General features: G+C 40.2%; 1 protein-coding gene across 1 annotated transcript in view; it reads right to left on the bottom strand.

Annotated features, from left to right (window-relative positions):
• The window catches only part of HSD17B2 (hydroxysteroid 17-beta dehydrogenase 2), an 82,168-nt gene extending 72,789 nt beyond the window's left edge, over positions 1–9,379 (bottom strand). The window contains exon 1 of the mRNA XM_060185113.1: positions 8,996–9,379. Within this exon, the coding sequence (XP_060041096.1) occupies positions 8,996–9,236 (241 nt within the window). The 5' untranslated portion in view covers positions 9,237–9,379. The remainder of the gene's footprint in view (positions 1–8,995) is intronic.
• Between the last annotated feature and the right edge of the window lie 12,965 nt (positions 9,380–22,344).

A 22,344-nucleotide genomic window follows, 5' to 3' on the forward strand; every position in this document is an offset into this window, starting at 1 on the left:
GGAAGGGAAAAAATGTATAAGACTATTCCACTCTATGGAAGGATGTCCTCTCTGTAGCAGAAGAGCCAAAGGATAATTAAGAACAATTAAGACTATGGAGTAGAATAGAAAAAAAGATGCTAGGTGTCACATGGATGTTCTCCTCTCTTCTTCCATATCCCAGTCTGCAAAATGTCTGTGATATTGGAGCTTCGACAACCTAGCTATCCAATGCAAATCTTCCCTTGTGCTTGAGGCTTAAACTTTTCAACTCTGCCTTGACTGGGTGCACTGTTATAAAACACAATGAAAACACTTTTTCTAATTCCTCTGTGAGGAGTAAAGTGAACTTCAGGATTCCCTCCTGTTTTGATTTATGCTCTCAATTTGTAGAGAACTCAGCTAGGGGGAAAGGGTTTATAAATGGACCCCATCAAACGAAACAATAACCAGTGAAGAATTTTGACTTTAATCAAATTTAATTTCATTTGTTCCAGTCTGGTTTGTATTGCTCAGACTAAGATGCATATGATTTTAAATCTAAGTCAAAAATCTCAAAGGAATGTAAAAAAAAAGAAAAAGAAAAAGGCTGAAACTGGTCCAGAGAAGACAACATAGAACAGTAAGAGTTCTGGAGACTAAGTCATGGAAGGAATGATAAATGGAATGAGATGATTTAGTTTAAAGGAGATTTGGATATGATATGATGCGGTTTTCACATTTTTAAGGACTAACATGCAGAAGAGCACTTTAATTAGATTATGTGACTTCCAAGGCCAGAACTAAGTGCATTGATGAATGTTCAGGGAGGTCTATTTTGGCTCATAAGGAAGATCTTTACAACTATTATCATTGTATAAAAATGGAATTATTTCCTGTTGGGCAGTAAGCCAGCTCCCCCCTGCTCCATTGCTTAATGCTGTGGTCTATTTACATAATCATTGTTTTGTTTGAGACCCGCACTGGTTTAATCCCCACTGGTTCATGCTCTTTTTCCACTCTGCCCCCTCTCCTTGTCACACCCTGTTTTCCACCGTATAATTTCCACTGGTTTGCACTCTTTTCACTCCGTCCCCTCTCCTACGTCCCCTCTCCTAGTCACACCCTACCATCTCCTTCTTGGGATGTATAAAATAATCTCCGGGAGTCTGGTGGTAGCCCAGTGGTTTGAGCGCACATGTGGCAGAAAGCACAAGGACCTGGCCCCCGGCTCCCCACATGCAGGGGAGTCGCTTCACAAGCAGTGAAGCAGGTCTGCAGGTGTCTGTCTTTCTCTCCCCCTCTCTGTCTTCCCCTCCTCTCTCCATTTCTCTGTAGCCTATCCAACAACAGCAATTAAAAAAAAGGGCAACAAAAACGAATAAAAAAAATTTAAGAAAAAAGAATATTCCTTTCTGATTAAACACACATTGGATTGCCTTCCTGCTCTGCGAGTCCCAGAGTCTCTCTCCTGCGACGCTAGCCCGACACTGAGTTCCTGATCCCTCTCCCACGCAGCAGCCTAGGTTGGCTCCAGTCAAGTTCTCTCCAACCCAGAGAGCACATGCTCGGGAAGAAGCACCCTCAGGCTATCCCTGCAATTTCCCTGAAAAGGAAGCGTGGACTGTGGCTTGCATAAACCCAAAGTTACAGAATGAAGTAGCCTTCGATCTGACACTTTGGGTTTATGCAAGCCACAGACATACTTAATTTCACAACAAACATCTCCCAATACCAAATGCCCTTTCCAGGATCATCAATTCCATTCAGTGGGGTTGTTTGTATAACCCCAGTGATGGAAAGTTCACTCTTCCTCTTCAGGGAAATAATTCCATTTTTATACAATGATAATAGTATAAAGTACCTTAACACTAGGGCTTTACTGTAACACTCTCAACCATAGAAGCCAGCCTTCTCTACTCACTACAACTGTACCAATATCACAACTGACCTATAATAAATGGAGCACACCAGGGGAGACTGCATGCATAAGCTTACAATTTGCAGTGGAAACAGGATGCAACTCCTCTACCATTGTTTCTATATTATGTTTTCCCCTGAGATAACTCATTGTACTATCTGTTGTATGAGCACATACTTCTGTGGAATATTCTAGAAGCTTCTCTCAAATTTGAAGTGGGAAAAGTATAGGTGTCTGGTGGGAGAATGTTGTCCCAGATGTCAAGGCCTCCTGCAATTACACTTAGTCTCATTCTTCTTTATAAAATATGATTCAATGAAACCCAGATCTTCCTAGTGTTTCCATTGGCTTGTCAGAGCTTCTGAAACACTAAAGTAGAATTTGGGTTCTATTCAACCTGGGGCACTAGCTGAAGTTAAAGGAAATTGACCCATTCTCTGGACCTTGAACCCCTGCATACTAAAGGGCATTCAACATGAGGTTCCTAGTGACATCTCATTCTAAATTTTCAGAACTTTTTCCCAGTGGACATATATAGACATACTTTTTAATATTGCATCACCTCTAAATAACTTTGTTAAGTCATTTTTTTACTCTTTTATTTTAGAAAAAGGGAAAAGGTAAGGGGGGGGGGGTCATAGTACTAACTGTTGACCTTCTCTTTTGCTTCTGAATTTATTGACTTTTCTTATCTCCAGTCAGCTGTTTGCCGCTATTTGGATCATTACCACAATGTAAATGTCTGAGCAGACTTAGGGGAGAGGTAGAAACCAGAGAGTTTAAGAAAAGAGAATAGAAAAGAAGATGATATGTTTGTTTTAAAACATTCCAAGTATAATATTCCTGCCAAAAATTCTAGAAATGGATGCCAATAAATCATTAGTGAAGCAAGTAAGTAGGTGAAGGACAACTACAGAATGGTTTCACTCATATATGGAATATAGAGAATTGAGTATACAAATGTGGAAAAAAATAACATAACTAAGATTGTGGGAGAACTATAGTGGTTATGAGGGTAAGGATGGGGACACAGGCCTTTGGTAATGGGAGTGGTGAAAAAATACTATATTATAAACCGTTACTCAAAAAAAAAAAAAAAGAATGTCAGGAGTCAAAGGAGTATCAAGTATACATAGTTAGATATTTATCCGTCTCACACCATGACCATTGACTCCACACGAGGAAGTCTGGCTTCTATGGTTGAAAGTGTTACAATAAAACCCTAGTGCTAAGGCACTTTCCCCTTTCTACCTGAAATGAAAAAGTCTATCTGGGATTGGTGAAGTTACACATAATTAAGGACTTGATTACAGAGAGAGAGAATATTAAGGTAAGAGGACTGAGAACAGAGTTACAGATCAGGGTCACCTTAGTAGAAGAGCAGCAAGTAAAGGCTGGAGGGTGAAGGAAAAAGGAAGTGGGAAAAACAAATGAAAGTGTTATATCCTGGAAGGTACAATAAGGTAGGGTGAAGAAGTAAACACAGTCAGTAGTACTGGGGTAGAAGTCAGATTCTAGCCACTAGGAGAGCACTTAGGGTGCTTAGAAGCACTTCCTGCAGCCTGGTGGGGGCAGAAGATGCCCCATTTGTGCCACATCCTGTATAAGCAGGAGTACATTTAAAGTTAAGTCATCACAAAGTCCTATTCAGAGGAGGCCAACAATCAAGTCACAGTGGAACAATGGGGCCTCCAAGCCTCAACCATGTCACTCTGCCCTTCCTATAGTAACTCAGCAAAAAGAAGCAGCAGAGCTAAGTGCCTGAGCAGGTGACCAGATTGGGACAAATTCCAGTGTACCCAGCTAATGGCCACAAAAAGGGAATGGCATTACCCAGTTTGCTCCTTCTTATTCTGGGTTCATTACTTTATTTCCTTTATATTGCGTTTAATGTGTTCAGACACGGGGAAAGTGGACACAGTAATAAAAGAGACCTGGTCCCTGATTTCAAGCAAATTCCAATACTTTGGGGGGAACTTCCATCCCATGAGAATATCCTCCAACTAAGACATTCCACTTCAACTACCTATTAAAATCACCAGAGTTATTAACCATTATTTTGTTGCTCATGTTTCACCAGCTTCTTTCTCCCACTCATAACCAAGGTCTATATTTCCAACTGTCAGCGACTTTTCCACCAGAATTGACTCCCATTCCCCATAAATTCAAATTTGAGTTCAAACTCACCATAGGCAATCTCTCAACACCCACTTCAAATATCCATATCCCTGCCCATGATGCTATTATTTTATCTTGTCACATCTATACTTCCTGCATCCAAATAATTGCCAAATTCTGTATCAGGTAGTGTCTTATCACATAACTGATGTTTAATATTGGCTTACCAATTAAATGGACACATTGTATGTCCTGAAAACTTTCAAGAGCTACTAGTAACTGTAATTGATGTTAACTAATAATAATGACTTTTGGAAGTGGATAGTTCTGGTCTGGGTTTTGCCTCATCACTTGGTAGCTCAATACTACATAATAATGCAAGTTATAAATTATTAGGATTTTTAATATAAATGATATTCAACTTTAGAACATTAATTAAAAAATTTAATAAACTCCAGATGTAATCATAATCTATCTTGGATTCTTTGGAGCATAAAATAAAGTCATACACATAAAATAATCCTCTTCCCTTATCCTGACCCATCCTCCATTGTACCTGATTTTGAAAATTCCAGTTAAAAATTATACAATTCAAGAAGTTTTAATGAGTCCTCTGTGCATAGTAGCATCCACCAATTAGCCTGGAAGCCTTACTTTTCTTCCTCTAGAAGCCTCTTTTTAAAAATTCTAACGAAGTCTTTCCTTTGTCAAACTTTCCCCAGAGTCCTCCCTCTTCCAACTCTACTCAAATGTTCCTGAAATATCCTTCTATACAATATGAGTACCTATAACTGTGACCGTGTCTTTCCACTGCACTATGAAGTTCTATAGCTATGTGACCTGTTCACAGTAGATCCTGAATCAGTAATTAGCATAGGAGGAAGGGCTAGGCTGAAAGTTGAATGTGGAAAATCAAAGTTACTGCTATTATCTTTTACAAGGTTTGCAAGGTAGCATGAGAAGGACAAATCTTTGATAAGAAAATAACCTAATGAATCTGGGTCCAAAGCCAAGGAAAACTGAAAACTTTGATCTCATCACCGGACAATTTAGCAATTGTATAATATGTAATTTCCATCTCCTAGACAATACATGGTACATGTTAAGGACTCAATAGTTGTTGAATGAACAAATGTGTTTCTACTTTTCACTTCAGCTTCTGTTGACCTTTTCTCTCCTTTATTTCCTTTCTCCTTCCCTTCTTTGTTCCTTGTATATTCTCCCTAACCCCACTCCTCAACCTTTCCCCTTCCCACTTTAATAATACACAAAATTGTCTCCTTTTCATCTACTCCATCTATGAGTGTGTGTGATCATTTCCAGTTTACAGAAAAGAAAACAAGTTCAAAACCAATTACCAAAGACTGATCAGCTTACAAGAGGTATATAATAGACCTTGCCATATGGCCCTGAACTTTTGGGCTTGTCTCCCCCCACCCCAAATTAGGAGAACACTGCACATGAGATTTTGTTGCAGGAATGCCCCTAAATGGAGCTCACTTTGACAGTGACCACAGAATACCTGAAATCTAAACTTCCCCTCCTCTCCATCCCACCCTGCACTTAGAGCTAACAATCCTTAACTAATGAGTTACAGATGTTAAGGTATAAAGATCCTGGTTGTCTATTGGTAGCAGTTCTCATGGTGACTTTCAGTATCTCCACATGTCCCCAGCCATGAAGCCAATGTGACTATCAGTGGACTTTCCTAGATGTCACATCCCTGCTTCACCTCTTTCTCTTTCTTAATCATCTTTTCCAACCTAGAATCTTGGAAACTTTGGTAATAAATCCTATTAACCACACAGCCCTTATTTGAAGCCTTTCCTTTGAAGAACCCAACTTAAGGCAAGGTAAGCACAGTAATCGAACACACATCTATCCTACTCCAAGGTTTTTTCCACTTTATTGTGCTTGAGGTGTTATTGCAACCATGTGGGACCACACTAAGAGTTTTAGTCATTACAAAAAAATTGAATAGCTGCCAGAGTTTCAGATACCTTAAAGACAAACATGTGTTCAAACTCCATGCTAACTTATTACTACTTCTTGTTGTATTTACAAGTCTCTGAGGCAAAATACCTTGAATATTTAAAAATAAAATAAAAGATTTAAAAACAAAGGGTTTTTTTATAGAAGTAAAATTAAGACTTTGTGAGAACTTTAGAGGGTATTATTGGGAGGGTGGGGCACAGAACTTTGGTGGTGGGTATAAAGTGGAACTATACACTATAATCTTACAATCTTCTGAATCGCTACTAATCACACAAAAATGACTTTTTAAAATATTTTCTTTGTTTATTTATTGGGTAGATCCAGAGGTACATGGAAGGTGAAACTAGAGAGAGAGAGAGAAACACCTGCTGCACTGCTTCTCTGCTCATGAAGCTCTCCCCCTGCCACACACACACACACACACACACACACACACACACACACACACAAGGTGGGGACCAGGGACTTGAACCCAGGTCTTTATACATGATAACAAGTATGCTCAGCCAACTATAAAATGGCTTTTTTAAAAAAAATTTTATTTATAAAAAGGAAACACTGACAAAAAAAAAGTCTTGTTTTTTTAAACTTGTCCTTGCAACTCTCCAAAATGTAAGTCCATAATTAGGTAGCCACCAACATGAACTTTGTCCATTCAATATCATCCCTTTAAAAAGGTTTATGATGGCCAGGTTCAAGCCTCTGATGATCACATGGGTGCATCAAAAAAAAAATCTTTTTTTTTAATAATGTAAATAGCATGCCTACATTGCAGAAATCCCAGGTGGGGTAGTTAAAGAAAAGATATGCCCAAGTACCCTGGTCTAGTGCTTCACAAATGACATGTACCCATTGCTTTTGCTAATTATGTTATGTAACTGCTATCTTATTAAAACACCTGGATTTCTTGTAAGTTTTCTGTTAGCCTAGATTTCCAGGTTGTAGCATAGCCCTGAAGCTATCATTCTTAAATAAATGTTACACCCAGAGATAAATGTACTATAATTTTTACTATTTGATCTCTTGACATTTCAACTATTTTAAATAAGATTGTGCTAAATAACTTTGCTAAGTAATTTGGTTTTGCATCTGCTTTCCCTCTGTGTTTCAGGTTACATCTTTCAGAGAAATTTCTAGAACCTGAACGATCAATTAAAAAATATTTATAGTTTTTGATGTACACTGCCATACCCCTAATATATACTAATTTATGACATAAGCAACCTGAAACAAAGGTCATTCCAAGTCACAATGATCTGTCACTTTTTCATGAGTTTTGTTCTAGTAAAGTGAAAGTAAAAATTTATTTTAAATTCCTTTACTAAGTAAAAATGTCTTAAATCTTCTCTGGATTTACACTGAACCTATAGCTACCTATGAAGAAGATGACAAAGAACCTGAAAACATGTCAGTTGTTTTTCTTAATTCTAAGTTTTCAAATACTGATCATTTCAATTGGAAATTAGTACTGGACTTGAGCTACCTAGTTCAGTCATTAGAAGTTGTCACACAAGTCAGGACATTTCAGCAGTTGGTGTGGGCACAATAGCATGGGTGAGTATTTTGTTAGTATTGAGGCATACCAATATCTTCAAAGGCAAAGGATAAAGAACAGTAACAAGACAAAAAATAAGAAGAAGAAGAAACCAGTTTTCTGGGAAACTGTGAGGTTTGTCCAAGTTTTCCCTAACATTTAGCAACCTTATTCATTAGTCTTAGAAGTGCTGCTGCCTGAAATTGATTTCCCAGAAACGTTTGAACCCCTCAGAGATCACATCCCATTAGTGTCAACTATAGCATTGGCTACAATTATGCTTTTACATGCTTAACTGTTCTGTCTTCTTCCACACAAGGGGAAAAGTACAAACAATAAATTTGGAATTATTCTGAAGTCTGTGGACACTAGCTACTACAACAAAAGCAAAAGAATTTAAATTGTTACAATTTTTCACCAGCTCTTGGTCATTAGAGATTTCTAGTGGAAAAGCTAGTCAGTCTTCTAGATGCAGCCCAAAGGATTACAAACATTTCCATAAATATGCCATTGGTCAATTGAGTTTTCTGCCTCCAAAATATTTCCAAGTGTTTTCTCCATTTTTTTACATTGAAGAAATATTTCAAAGCTCAAAGAACCAACTTGCATTTCATTAAAAAGATTTCATTATTAGGTTAAAGTAAAAGGCAGAATAGTCAAGTCAGTTCTGAGTTCATTTCCCAATTAATTGGGGGGGGGGGAAACAACTCTGATCTGCTTCCTTCCATCTATATCCCCTATGTCTGCACCCCAACAGATCCTAGCCACAGAATGGGGTGCCCATAGGATGGGTGATTTTCAACTGATGTCCTTACAATGGCAGGGCTTTCTGGATTAGGATAATGCTGGATAATCCTAATTAAAGTCTGATCCAAGCACAGACTTCACAACCCAACCGACCAGTTTTACAACCCAGAAGAATTTAATTTGCCTTCACACTTGCAGCGGAAAAAAAGAAATACAAAAGAAGAGAAAAGCTGGCAGCTCAGTTAACAAGCAACAGCCTTCTGGACATACTGCCAGCTTGATCTAATTAAGAACGTTAGCAGTCTACTGACAGACTTGAAGACAAAAGGTTCAGACAACACACAGGTTCTTGACAGCAGCCCAGTAAACCCTAACCTCAGTGCAAAATTCTGCTAAGACCCAAAGAAACCTATGAGACTATTTTAGGTGCACTGAAAGACAGCAGTTTTGCTTATTGATATCTATCCTGGGAAATTTTTAAAAATCAGGGCTTAACTGCACTTTAGTTCTCCCATCCCTCCTATGCCACCAAACCCTTCTAGCACTCTTCCTGGAGAAAGCAAATCAAAACAATGTAGTGAAAACTACTTGGCAAGGTACTTTCATTTACTCTGTGCCAAGTATTAATTTTTAAACTAAATTTGAAAAAAAAAAAAATCCCGCCCAGACAAGCAAAGTGCTCCATCCTGCCCTACATGAGAATTATAGTGCCGTTCACTTACCTGTGATCAGAACAGCCTTTTGATCCACAGGTAACAATGCTTGTCCAGAGAAGTAATTATATATGAGGAAGCATGACAGAGCGAGAAAGATTAAGCCCCCAAAGAGGGACAGGCTGAGTAGGCAAGCCCCTCCCCAGAGGCCTGCCAAGTAGACCACCTTTTTCCCTAGTTGTCCTGGGGTCTTGAGTTTGTGTAGAATTGTTCCTCCTAGCACTGCAGTGATAGCCAGGCAAAGCCACATCTTGGTCTCCGAGAAGAAAGTATTTGTTTTCAGAAACTCGCAGCACCTTTGCACGCTCAGGGCCAGCAAGTTCAGTGGGCAAATGCTGGCTGTTGGCAGCCTGAGTTATATGAACGGAGAGGCACAAAAAGGGAGGGGGAGAAAACAGCCACGGCACACATTGAATGAGCCTGGATTAAGCATATGTATGCATGCATACTTCCTGGTGGGTAATTTAAACTGCTATGCAGTTTAATATAAATACCAGAGCACTTGCTATTCAACTGCTCCCCCTCACGCCCCCTACATGCACAACAGATACACATACTCACTGGCAATATACACTCATTATTTTTTAATGACAGCTCCACCTCTGGGGAGATAACTAGTTGGATAATAATTGACAGAATTCAGTTTGAACAGTGAATAACAAAAAGTCTAGCTCATGGAACATGTGTGTGCGTAATCCCAGGCAAACAGAGAGGTTTGAAAGATTGACTGAGGAAAGGGAAGGCATCCTTGATTTTGTTCCTGTCAGAAGACTCCTGTCATCCCTTGCCCGAGTCAGACTGAAAGATTGGATGGAAATGGACTATAGAGCTAGGGGAAGAAATTATTGGCAGATGAAAGATGTTTTGTTCTTGCTAGAGGGAGATATGCTGAGAGATCATTACAATGATAATACAATTAATAATGGTCTCTCTCTATTGTCACTCATTTGTGCCAGGGACCATGTTCGGCTAGCTCATTCATCCATTCCCTTGTTCATTGCCAAGCCTGTTCCAGGCACTGGGATTCAGCAGTCAATGTGTTTAGTCTCTTGGAACAAAATATTCATGAGAGGTAGATTCCATTATATTACTATAGTCATTTTGGGGTGAGGACACTGGATCACAGAGGTTAAGTGCCTTGCACAAGATCACACAGCAGTGAAATCCAGCAGCCTTGTTCCAGGTCTCTATCCTCCTGATTACTCCAGTCTACTGCATGCTTTAGGCAAAATGAATGAACAAACAAATAAATAAATAAGACAACCAATATGTTACTAGCCCTTCCTTACTTAAAAAAAAGAGGAAGGAGAAGAATAAAATGAAGACACCCTCCACAACAAAATGAAGACTTGTCCCAACCCCAAAGGCCAAAGATAGCAGTACTGAGATAGGGGCAGGGGAGAGGAGGGGAAATTATGGAAGAGATGGGATAAAGCAGAACTCTGGAGGAAATGTACACAGAAGGAAGGAGGTGGAGCTTTGGTATAAAGAGGGGTGGTATAAACAGGGAGATGGAAATTTGGATAGAGAGTTAGGGAAGTTGGCCTCATATACACCTTAAAGGAATCATTGCCCTCTGACAGCTCCACTACAAAAGGTGAAAAAGCAGCCCCTTCTGAGCTCAGCAGTCTCAAGACCCAAGGGACTTTCAGCAGAAGCAGTGACTTACAAACCCTTCAGGGGTTATGAGTTCAAGGGATGATGACAAAGCGCACATGGGGGTCTCAAATAGGGTGATAGCAGCTCTATTCTGCCCTTCCAGCTGCATCAATACTCAGGGACATATTGCTGCCTCTGGGGCAAGTTTTTTTTTTTTTTCCAGTGATTTAATAATGATCAGCAGCAAGATTGTGGGATACAATTCCCACCACCAGAGTTTCATATCCCATCTCCTCCACTGGAAGCTTCCCTATTCTTTATCCCTCTAGGAGCATGGACTAAAGATCTTTATGGGGTGCAGAAGGTGGGAGATTTGGCTTCTGTAATTGCTTAACCACTGGACATGGGCATTGGCAGGTTGATCCATACTCCCAGTCTGTTTCTATCATTCCCTAGTGGTATAGGGCTCTGGGGAGGTAGGGTTCCTGGACACACCTGGTGAGGTCATCTGCCCAGGGAAGTCAGGTTGGCATCATGGTAGCATCTGCTTCAGTTGGTGGCTGAAAATCATTAAGGATTGTTTAACAATCAAGAACCTATAGGTAAGAATATAATAGATTTGATTTGGGGTCTTCATGTTAGAAGAAGCTAGGAAGTCTATTTTAGGTATATTCCAAGGGGCCTATCAGGGCAAGAATCTTAAAGGTAAAGGGTCTGTAATTCTCTTTCACAGGCCAACCCCAAGATCTCCCTCCCAACTACAACTATGGCTCCCTGTCAGACATGCCAACATACACCTGACCTATGTTGAGCGTGTTGTGGCCTTGCCAGTCAAGACTCAGCCACAAAGGCAGTGGTGTCAGATGACTTTCTAGGTCAGAGTATAAGAAAATTCTGGATCTTTGCTGGGAACCTTGTCTCTACATCAGAGGTTTCTTTTCTAGGCACTAAGATGAAGTGACTTCTCCTGGTGGCAGACCACATGGCTTTCCAGTTCCTCCACCCTGGGGCTTCAAAGAAGAACAAATGCTGCCATGATGTGGAAGTCAAAATAAAAATGTTCTTACCAACCACCACCACCTCCTCCTGCACCTCTCCCCAACCATGGCAAACTGGGTGGGTACCTGACATTATGAACTTGAGTGTTGAAGCATGACAGACTAAGCATAAATCCTTGCTCTGCCATTTACTAGCTGTGATGTGTTAAGCATGTTAACTGTTCCAGACCCACAAGCAGGAGTTGTATGCATGTACAACTTCACTACTTATGAACAAAATTTTTCATTCAAAGAGAGAGAAAATATGAGAGTGCTCTTTAGTATACAGTTTTAGTACTCCATACGGGGCTAGGACTTGAACCTGGGCTACATGCATGACAAGGCAGGTAGCCAATTGGGGAGCTACTCCTCTAGCTCTTAACTAGCTTTCTTGAGACAATATTCTCTTCTAGAGAAAAAGACTCAGCAGCCTAACATTGTTTTTACAAATGAACAGCATATTTTTATACTTTTTCTCTTGTTTTAACATTTTTATTATATTTATTGGATAGAGGCAGAAATTGAGAGGGTAGGGGAGATAGGGAGGGAGAGAGACAGAGAGACACCTGCAACACTGCTTCACCACTTGCAAAGCTTTCCCCCTGCAGGTGGGAACTAGGGGCTCAAACCTGGATACCTGCATAATCTAATATGTGTGCTCAACCAGGTGTACCACCGCACCAGCCCCAAGCATAGTTTTTCTAAAATTTTACCTTATTTTTATTTTTACTTATTTATAAGACAGAGTAAAAGATAGGCCAGAGCATCACATATGCAGTTATAGGAATCAAACTTGAGACTTCAAGGTAACAAGTTCTGCACTCTATCCACTGAACAACCTCCAAGTCCCTTGCCTTATTTCTGGCACCACCATATACACTAAATGTTATCCACCATATACACTAAATGTTCTCAATGCCTCTGAACTCTTTTCTGCTGCACAGAGGAAGAGATTGTGGCCAGTATCCCCTTATTCTCTTTCTTCTATCTTCTCTCCTTCTCCTTCCCTCCTTCCAACCTTCCTTTTCTCCTCTTTCTCTCCCCTCCCCCATCTATTTCATTATCTTTTTCTTTTTGGTGTTGTGCTCAAACTCAGAGTTTCATGCAGGCAAGGCACACACTCTACTGCTAAGGCACCCTTCCCCAGTCCAATTTTTATTTTATGTTTTTGAGAGAGAGAAAAAACCAAAGAACTGCTGCACCACCCATGAAGTTCCACTTGGTTTTTTTTTTTTTAAATTTATTGCATCTCATACAGTGACAGGAATGAAATCAACCAGGCCCCTTATACATTTATTTCTTTATTATTTTTAAATTTTCTCTTTTTTCTTTTTCTTTTTTTTCTGTTTTTGTGTGTTGATATGCTTCTAGTTCTGCTTCAGGGATCCCTTCTGTTACATTGTTTGACGTTGTGGTCTATTTACATGGTCATTCTGTTACATTGGTTTGGTCTCACTCCCCCTGCCTCCGGGAGATTTTGGTTTAGTCCTTGCTAGTTCGTGCTTCTTCCTTCTCCCTGCCCCCTATGGTACTTACTTCCTTGTTCCTGACTCTTCTGCCGGAGGAGAGAGAGAAGCAGGACAGAATTGGGTTGTGATTAGATTAGACTGGTTTTTTGAACCGTTCGCTCGTGAATAAAGAAATACTGCTTCTCTGCTCAGCCATGTGTCCTTGGTCGTCTGTCTCCCTCCGCGAAGCTAGCCCGGCATAATGACACCCTGAACTTTGATGACACTTGTGGAACAGAAGCTTCACACATTCAGTTACGCTGCTCTCAGCTGCTTTTTCAAGTAGAGAGATGAAAACAAGAAGACAGTGCATCACTAGAGCTCCCTCCAGTGTCATAGTAGTTTTTATGTGGAGTCAGCATTCAGACCTGGCTGCTCAAATGACGAGACAAGCACCATACCTGGTGAACGATGTTTCCAGACCTCTTCACTGAATTCATCATATGAATTAATTAATTCTCATCTCATTCCTTAAAGTCTATCTAAATGTCATCATCTCATCTCCTAGAGTTCAAAGTTGAGTTGGTTCAAAGTTAAGTTGGGAACATAGCCAGAAAAGCACACTATCCAAGTAAGCTATCTCATCAGTCCCAGGTGAATATTATTTATCCCTGAATTCTATTCATTCCCTTCATTGGCTAGCTCAATTCTGCACTTAATTTAATAATTTTATATATTTATATATTTATTTACTTGTTTGCTTACTTATGAGAGAGAGGAATTACAGAAACAGAGCTTCATTTCATCATATATGGTGCCAGACAACAAACTTGAAACTGCAAATCCTGTATTGTAGGCCACTTAATCCTGGGCCACTTAATTTGATCACTTTAAGTTTTCTGTACTGTCTCCCATACAAAGTATGGGAAACAGAAGGAAAGAGTCATAACTTTTCTTTTGCTTTGTTTTTGGTTTTTATTCACTGTGTGCCAATCCCTAACCTCATCTGCACTTAACTTATACTGGATGGATCAGTATAGAAAGGATTAAGTCTTTACTGAGTGCCTTCTAGAGGCAGGTTCTTCACTAACTAAAGGAATTTAACAATGAATAAGGTGACCCCATTTCTTGACCTTGGGAAGTTCTTACTATTAATACCCATAGAAGAAGTGGTTGACAGTGTAGATGGTGGTAGAAGAGAAGGCTTTCCCAATTGAGAACACAGATGTGGTGTTGCAAATGAGAATCTGACCTACCTCTTCCTTTTTTTTAAATTTTTTCCTCCCTTTCTTCTAGATTGAGGGTGAGAGACAAAGAGATAGAGAGGGAGAGATGCAGACAAGGAAAGACACTGTTGCAAAACATTCCCCACCCCAGCCCATTCTCCATGTAGGTATACCCATCTAGTAACAGGGAGCTCAAACACAGATCCTCACACATGGTATTGTGTGTACTCTACTGGATGAGCCACCTCCCAGCCACCTCTGGAATATGGCAGAGTCAAGGATTATTAAACCTGGAGTTTTAGGCATGCATGTCCTGTGCCTTATTGATATTATGGATTTAATGTATTGTAGTGCCATTATCCAACAATTTTTTATTTGCTCTGATATATGGCAAGTATTATGGTGATGTTCTTGTTTATAAGAGGTCCTTTAGAACCTCTTTCATGGCAGGCTCGGTGATGGTTGCCTCTTTTAACTGTTGCCTGTCTGAGAAGGTTTTAATCCCTCCATCTAGTTTGAATGAAAGTCTAGCAGGATATATTATCCTTCGTTGAAACCTTTTTTCATTCAGGGCTCGATAGATATCTTGCCATTTTCTTCTGGCTTTTAGAGTTTGAGTGGGGAAGTCTGCTGATAGTCTTATGGGTTTTCCCCTGTATGTGACTTTTTGTTTTTCTCTTGCAGCCTTTAGTATCCTTTCTTTATCCTTACTTCTTTTCATTGTAACTATGATGTGTCTTGGTGTCTTCCGGTCCGGGTTGATTCTGTTTGGGACTCTCTGAGCCTCTTGAATCTTAATGTCCTTTCTGTTGTTTAGGTTTGAGAAGCTTTCTTCCATTATTTACTCTAGAATATTTACTTCCCTTTCCTCTCTCTCTTCCTCTGCTAGGCCAATTATATGAATTTTACTTCTTTTGATATCATCCCATATATCTCTGTTGTTGTTTTCAGTGTCTCTCAATCTCTTTTTGAACCCTTTTACCTCTTTCTTAGCTTTCTCTAGCTCATCCTCTGGATAATTCTGTTTTCTGCTTCTGTTAACCTGCTTTCCCTTCCCTCAGCTTCTTTCTTCAGTTCAGTTATAGTATTAGCTTGTTCTTTTAACTGGCCTTTTAGCTTAGCTATTTCAGCTTTCATTTCTCTAATTACCTCGAGGTAACCAGTATTTTCCTTGCGGTTCTCATCTGTTGTTTCCCTAATTCTGATAGCCCTTTACTTCATAGTTGTCTTCATTTCTGTGATTTTTAGGTTTATTATTGCTTGCATTCTTTTCTTATCTATGGTTATTTCTTACTGGTTTGGAGTATCTTCTGGGCTCCTGTCCTGATTCATTGTGCTAGCAGTTTTATTTGTTCTTGATTTAACCATTTTTTTAATTGATGTGGTTTTTATTTTTCTGTTCTGTCGCTCTTCAGTTGTTGTGTTTTGAGTATAAGCCGCACTATACTAAAGACCTTTATGACAAGTGCAGTCACCAACCTCAGAAATTACAACAATAGTAACTGAAGCAAGGATTAATGCAGTTCAACCAATACCAGTTAGCCAAACAACACCTCCAGTCCAAGAAAAAATAGCAACCAAACAAAAGAAAAAGAAAGAGACATGAAAAAAGGGAAAGCAAGAATAGACAATTATGAAAATCTACTGTCCACTATAAATTATAGGGATGGCAAGAGGAGAAAGGGAAGTAGAAAAGACACACACACATATACACACACACTCCACTCTGAGTCAGATTTCTTCTCCAAAATAATTCACAAATGAGTATCAGTGAATTCAGAAAGCAAAAGAAGTAAGGAAGAAAGAAGAGAAAAAAATAGCAGTGAAAGGAACTTTTTTTTTAATTAGTTAGGAGGAGAGAAAAAGGAGAGTGGAGAGAAGAGAGAGAGAGAAACTGTTCCTCTCATAATGGATAGGACACTCAGTCACCTATCAAAGGAAAAAACAATAACAGTTAATTTTGGTCAACCTGAAAAAGGAGGAGGGAAAAGGGACACACATATATAATAATAGTAATAATAAAATAAAATAGAGTAAAAAACCCTAGCAGTCAGTCTGCTGCTTGGACCACTGCTCTGGATAGGCTGCAGGCAGCCTGAGCAAAGACAGCCAATTATAAGAAGCATCCAAAAAAAAAAACCCAGGTAGTCTTTCCCAGGAAGGGTTGAGGCTCTGATTGGTCAGGTATTTTGTCACTCAAATAGAGCTCCAGCCACCTAAAAGAAAGAGAGAGAGAGAGAGAGAGAGAGAGAGAGAGAGAGAAGGAAAACAAAAAGAAAAAGACTTGGAATGACACCCCCTGGTGAGCTAGGAATCTTGGTAAAGAAAATAGCTCAGAGGGAAGCCTGCTAGGAGTGGCTGTTTATCCCCTGGGAGCTGTTTCTGGGATGGGGAGGAGGGGTGAGTTAATAAATAATCAAGCCAAAGAATTTCCTTTCTTTGTCCTTATGGCTTCTGTTTGCCAGCCTAAGAGTAGATGATAGGACTTTTTTTGTTGTTGTCACCCAGACCATCCTTGTTCACTTTGCTATTGATGACACAGTATCCAGAGAACCCCAGGTTTTATGCTGCTTCTTTTTGGAGCTCAGGCCAGCTATTGTTTCCAAGTCACCATCTTGGCTCCACCCTCTGTCCTGTGCCTTAATGTTACATTATCTCCTCACTCCCTATTCCCTCTAACTCTGTCTTCATTTCTTTCATTTGTGATCATCAGAGTCCTAGTTTATATGATAAGTGCTCTACCTCTGAACAGACTTGTTCCACCTAATTGAACTGAATTATGTCTCCTTGTTGTCCTTAGACATTTTCTCCTTGCTTTCTCTTTCATGTCATCCTTGATTATTCCTTGTTCCATTTCCAGCAAATTCCTCTTAATTTTCCAAAGGAGTCAGTTGGGTCAACTCTCCATTGCTAATCATACAATGGATCTAAGTACTGCTTTCTTCTACCAGCAGAACTGCATTATTTATTTATTTATTTATTTATTTATTTATTTATTTATTTTTCCTCCAGGGTTATTGCTGGGCTCGGTGCCTGCACCATGAATCCACCTCTCCTGGAGGCCATTTTTCCCCTTTTTGTTGCCCTTGTTGTTGTAGCCTTGTTGTGGTTATTATTATTGCCATTGTTGATGCTGTTGTTGGATAGGACATAAAGAAATGGAGAGAGGAGGGGAAGACAGAGAGGGGGATAGAAAGACAGACACCTGCAGACCTGCTTCACTGCCTGTGAAGCGACTCCCCTGCAGGTGGGGAGCCGGGGGCTCGAACCGGGATCCTTACGCCGGTCCTTGCTCTTTGCGCCACATGTGCTTAACCCACTGCACCACCGCCCAACCCCCCAGAATTGCATTTTAAAAGGCACCTTCTGGTGACTTTGGAGTTGGCACAGTGGAAGAGTGCAAGACTTGCAAGCATGAGGTCTTAAGTTTGATCCCTGGCACCACATATGCCAATATGATGTTCTATTTCTCTCTCACACACAGTAACAAATAAATCTTTATAGATAGAAATAGGTATATAGTCAATCCATATCTATGACTTTGGAAGAACTATAGCAGTTTTCACTGGAAGAAGATGGGGACATAGAACTCTGGTGATGGGAATGGTATGGAATTGTACCCCTATTATCTTATAATTTTGTAAATAATTATTAAATCAGTAATAAAAAAAAGAAATAAAAGTAAATCTTTGAAAAGTAGAAGGTAGATTCTAAAGACAATATACTTTACCCTCAAAGAAAATATTACAACCTGGACCAAAGAAAATAAGTTATTTGATAAATGTTGACAATCCTAGAACATACACTCCCTTAAAATCAATGTCTCTTGGTAGTCTGGCAGTAGCACAGAGGGTTAAGTGAGCATGGCGCAAAGTGCAAGGACCGGCCTAAGGATCCTGGTTTGAGCCCCTGGCTCCCCACCTGCAGGGGAGTCGCTTCACAGGCGGTGAAGCAGGTCTGCAGGTGTCTATCTTTCTCTCCTCCTCTCTGTCTTCCCTGCCTCTCTCCATTTCTCTCTGTCCTATCCAACAACAATTACATCAATAACAACAACAATAAGAAGAAACAACAAAAGCAACAAAAAGGGAAAAATAAATATAAAAAAAATCAGTTGTCTCTTGAGTTTAGAAGGAAACTTGGACGAGGAATTTCCTGCCTGAAACAAGGATTCTCTCTGCAACATCTCCACCAAGTGGTCATCCTGTCTATTGCCAATAGAGCTCTGACAGGAGGCCCTTGAAAACCTTTGAAGGCTGACTTTATAGTGCGGGACAATTTAAGGTTTTAGAATGGCCTCCTATGGTTGCAGAAATAGCATAATGGTTATAGAAAGGACTTTTATCCTTCAACTTCAAGGTCCCAAGTTCAAACCCCAGGACCATGATAAGCCAGAGCTGAGCTGTGATTATATATCATATATAAAATCAAATTATATATATATATATATATATATATATATATATATATATATATATATATATATTCTCCTGTAGGTTGAGTATGATGGTGGTTGTGCCCTCCTTTCATACTCGGCTACTACAAAGATCACATCCAATCCCTATTTCTTTTAGGTAATTGAAAACTGGTATGTCTACAAGAATGAACAAATGGGACTACATCAAATTAAAAGGCTTCTACACATCAAAAGAAATTCCCCAAGAATAAACAGGAAATCAAACAAAAAACTCATACAGCTATGTCGTTAAAATTTCGGAGGCTCCGGCGGGGCGGGCTAGCTTCACGGCCGGTAACAGAGACGCGGAGACAACGGCTGGGCAGGGAAGCTGTATTTCTTTATTCAGGAACAACAATTCATAAACTAAGACAAACTAATCACCAAACAGAACTCGGCTGTCTCTTTGCGGCGGCGCAAGCACTCTCTCTTTCTCTGGAACTCAGGAACCCTCTGGCCCTCTCTCTTCCTCTGGAACTCAGGAACTCTGGAACTCTGGAACTCTGGCGGGTTTCCTAGGGGCGGGGCCAAGCGGGCCCGTGAAATTAACTGGACTGATCTAATTCTCTTGGCGGGGGAGAACTAGAACCCAATGTAAAGCATACAACACAGCTAAACAAAAAGAATAACCCAATAAAAAAGTGGGAAGAACATATGAATAGATGGTTATCTAAAAGAGATCACACCATAAGCTGTGAGCTCAGACCAATAGGGATGGACATAGAGGTTAAACAGGATCTGGTGCTATATATGATCTGGGTCAGGTGGATGGATGTAAATAGTTGATTCTAGCCACAGAAATTTTTTTCAAGAATGGGAGTGAGTCACTGCCTTAATCCAACTTTCTAGACCTTTTCTCTACTCTAACACCATTTTCTCAGACAATATTTTTATCCAACTTCAGTCTAGCTATCAAACTTAAGCAAAACTACCATAATTTTATACCCCCAGGGCCATGCCTAAAATGGACTCTTTGGCTTTCTTCTACCCTAAGATCCCTAATCTCATCTTGTCTAGTCCTACTTTTTGGTTCTTGTTCATTAACCATTTTGTCTTACTTTATGTCCTGCCACCTTCCAGACACCAAGTTGCAGATGCTACCATGATTCCATCCTGACTTCTCTGGGCAGATGACCTACCTCAGACAGCAGGAAATTTCCCCTTTCTCTATAAAACCCATATTTCTCCCAGGCCTGGAACCTCTAGGGTGGGTCTCACTTTCCTGCATGCTTCTCTCAGTTCATACCAACTGATACTGCATCTGCAGATTCAAACCTATGCAATGCAACCAGTACCACCTTGGCATGTTTCACTTTAGATTGTGTCCAGAGACGTCAGACTTGAAATGTCAACCCTGCAGCTTCATTACTCTGGTGAGACCATTTCTAGCACATAGGACTCCTTAATTGTATTTTGGGTGGTGCACTTCTTAACAAAACCTCAAAACCTAGATATAGGGAGTCTGGCTGTAGCGCAGCGAGTTAAGCGCAAGGACTGGCATGAGGATCCCAGTTCGAGCCCCCAACTCCCCACCTGCAGGGGAGTCACTTCATAGGTGGTGAAGCAGGTCTGTAGGTGTCTGTCTTTCTCTCTCCCTCTCTGTCTTCCCCTCCTCTCTCCATTTCTCTCTGTCCTACCTAACAGCAACAATAACTACAACAACAATAAAAAAAAAGGACAACAAGAAGGAAATAAATATTAAAAATGATTTTTTAAAAAAAACCTAGATATAGCCCAGGGTCCCATGAGATAGGGCTTATGTACACATGTATCCACAAGTTAGGGGAAAATACATACCTTAAAGCAAAAGTGCACAATAGTTTGCAGAGAGTCAATAAATGAAGCAAGCAAGTAGAAAGACTTAAAAAAAACCCTTAAAGTACCTAATGAAACAGTTTCTACTTAGACCTAGATACCCTCCTCACCTAACTCCTATTACATGTTCCTCAATCACTCCATAGCTAACCTTGTCAGACAAACTAAAGACTATGAAAGCTGAATAGGGCAAAAGTCTGGCATACTTTAATGATGAGTCTTTAGTCACTACCAGGCCACCTCATCACCTGGGGCCCTAGTCAGGGAGTCCTGGGATTCCCACACAGATATGATGGGCCTAGGCCTCTAACAGATCTCTTGCCACTGTCACTGGTCATCTCCATCAGGAACAACATAAATGGACCCCTTGTGGGCCCTTATAGGACCTTGCCCTCAATGTGGATCAACAATGGTCAGGTGGGAATGGTTCATTCTCAGAAGAAAGGCTGGACAACATATTCTACCTACCACCCAAGGAAGATGGGTCCTGGAATTAGTGCAGCCTGGAATGTTCCTACCCATCACCATAGAATGCAAGCTCAGACCTACAGGGATGCAGAGGTTATATAGGCCCCTGTGCTGAACATAGGCCCCAGATCAAACTGATGGGGTTTACAGTTAAAAATGTTTACATAATTTTCCTATATTTTGGAGCTACTCTCTTCCCTGATCCAGCTTTGTAGTCCTTTTTCCAACTATGACACCATCTCCCAGACAATAACCTGGATCCATCTGCATATTAGACATCAGGCTCGGGCAAAAACTAGTAAAATCATGGACCCTTGGAATGTACTTAAAAGAGACCTACTAGCTTTTTCCAAAACGGAGACCCTCCCAAATCATTATTTACAATATTCTTGCCTTTAGGTTCATGATTAGTCAACAATATGTTCCACTTTATATCTTAACTCATTTTGAACCACCAGGTTCCAGATACTACCATGATGCCAGCCTGACTTCCCTGGGCAGACAACCCTACCAATGTATGTCCTGGAGCCCTGCCTCCCCAGATCCCTGCCCCACTAGGGAAAGAGAGAGACAGGCTAGGAGTATGGATTGACTTGTCAACGCCCATGTTCATCTTGGAAGCAATTACAGAAGCCAGACCTTCCACCTTCTGCATCCCATAATGACCCTGGATCCATATTCCCAGAGGGATAAACAATAGGAAATCTTTCAAGGGAGGGGATGGGATACAGAGTTCTGGTGGTGGAAACTGTGTGGAAATGTACCCCTAGTATCCTATGGTCTTGTCAATATTTTCATTTTATAAGTAAAAATTATATGAATAAAAAATAAAATAAAATAAAAAGAATTTATTTGTTACTCAATGCCTACAAGTGACACACTTCTATCAGTTTGAACATTTGGGACCAGTAAAATAGTTCATCTGGATATTTTACTTGCTTGCCATATTTGTAACCTAGATTTGAGACTGACCTCTGTTGCATCAGAAGAAACTTTGGTGCTATAGTCTCTCAATCTGTCTGTCTGTCTGTCTCTCTCTTTCTCTCTACCTCTATCTCACTTACACATGAATGGTGAAACTACTATAACAACAAAATAGGAAAAAAAATTAATTCAGGTTGATGCAGTAACTGAATAACCTCTTGTAATACTGAGTATAGCATGTTGGTGGTATGATTCACCAAGGAGAGAATGACCATTGTTGATGTCACGGTAACCTAAACTTCAAGATTAGGGCAGGAGGGGCAGGTCCTAACAGATCATCTCATAAGCATTAGGCTGGTCATGCTGGCACATGAACTGTATTGTACTT

The sequence above is a fragment of the Erinaceus europaeus genome, chromosome 2 (assembly GCF_950295315.1).
Source record: "Erinaceus europaeus chromosome 2, mEriEur2.1, whole genome shotgun sequence".
In the NCBI taxonomy this organism is placed as follows: domain Eukaryota; kingdom Metazoa; phylum Chordata; class Mammalia; order Eulipotyphla; family Erinaceidae; genus Erinaceus; species Erinaceus europaeus.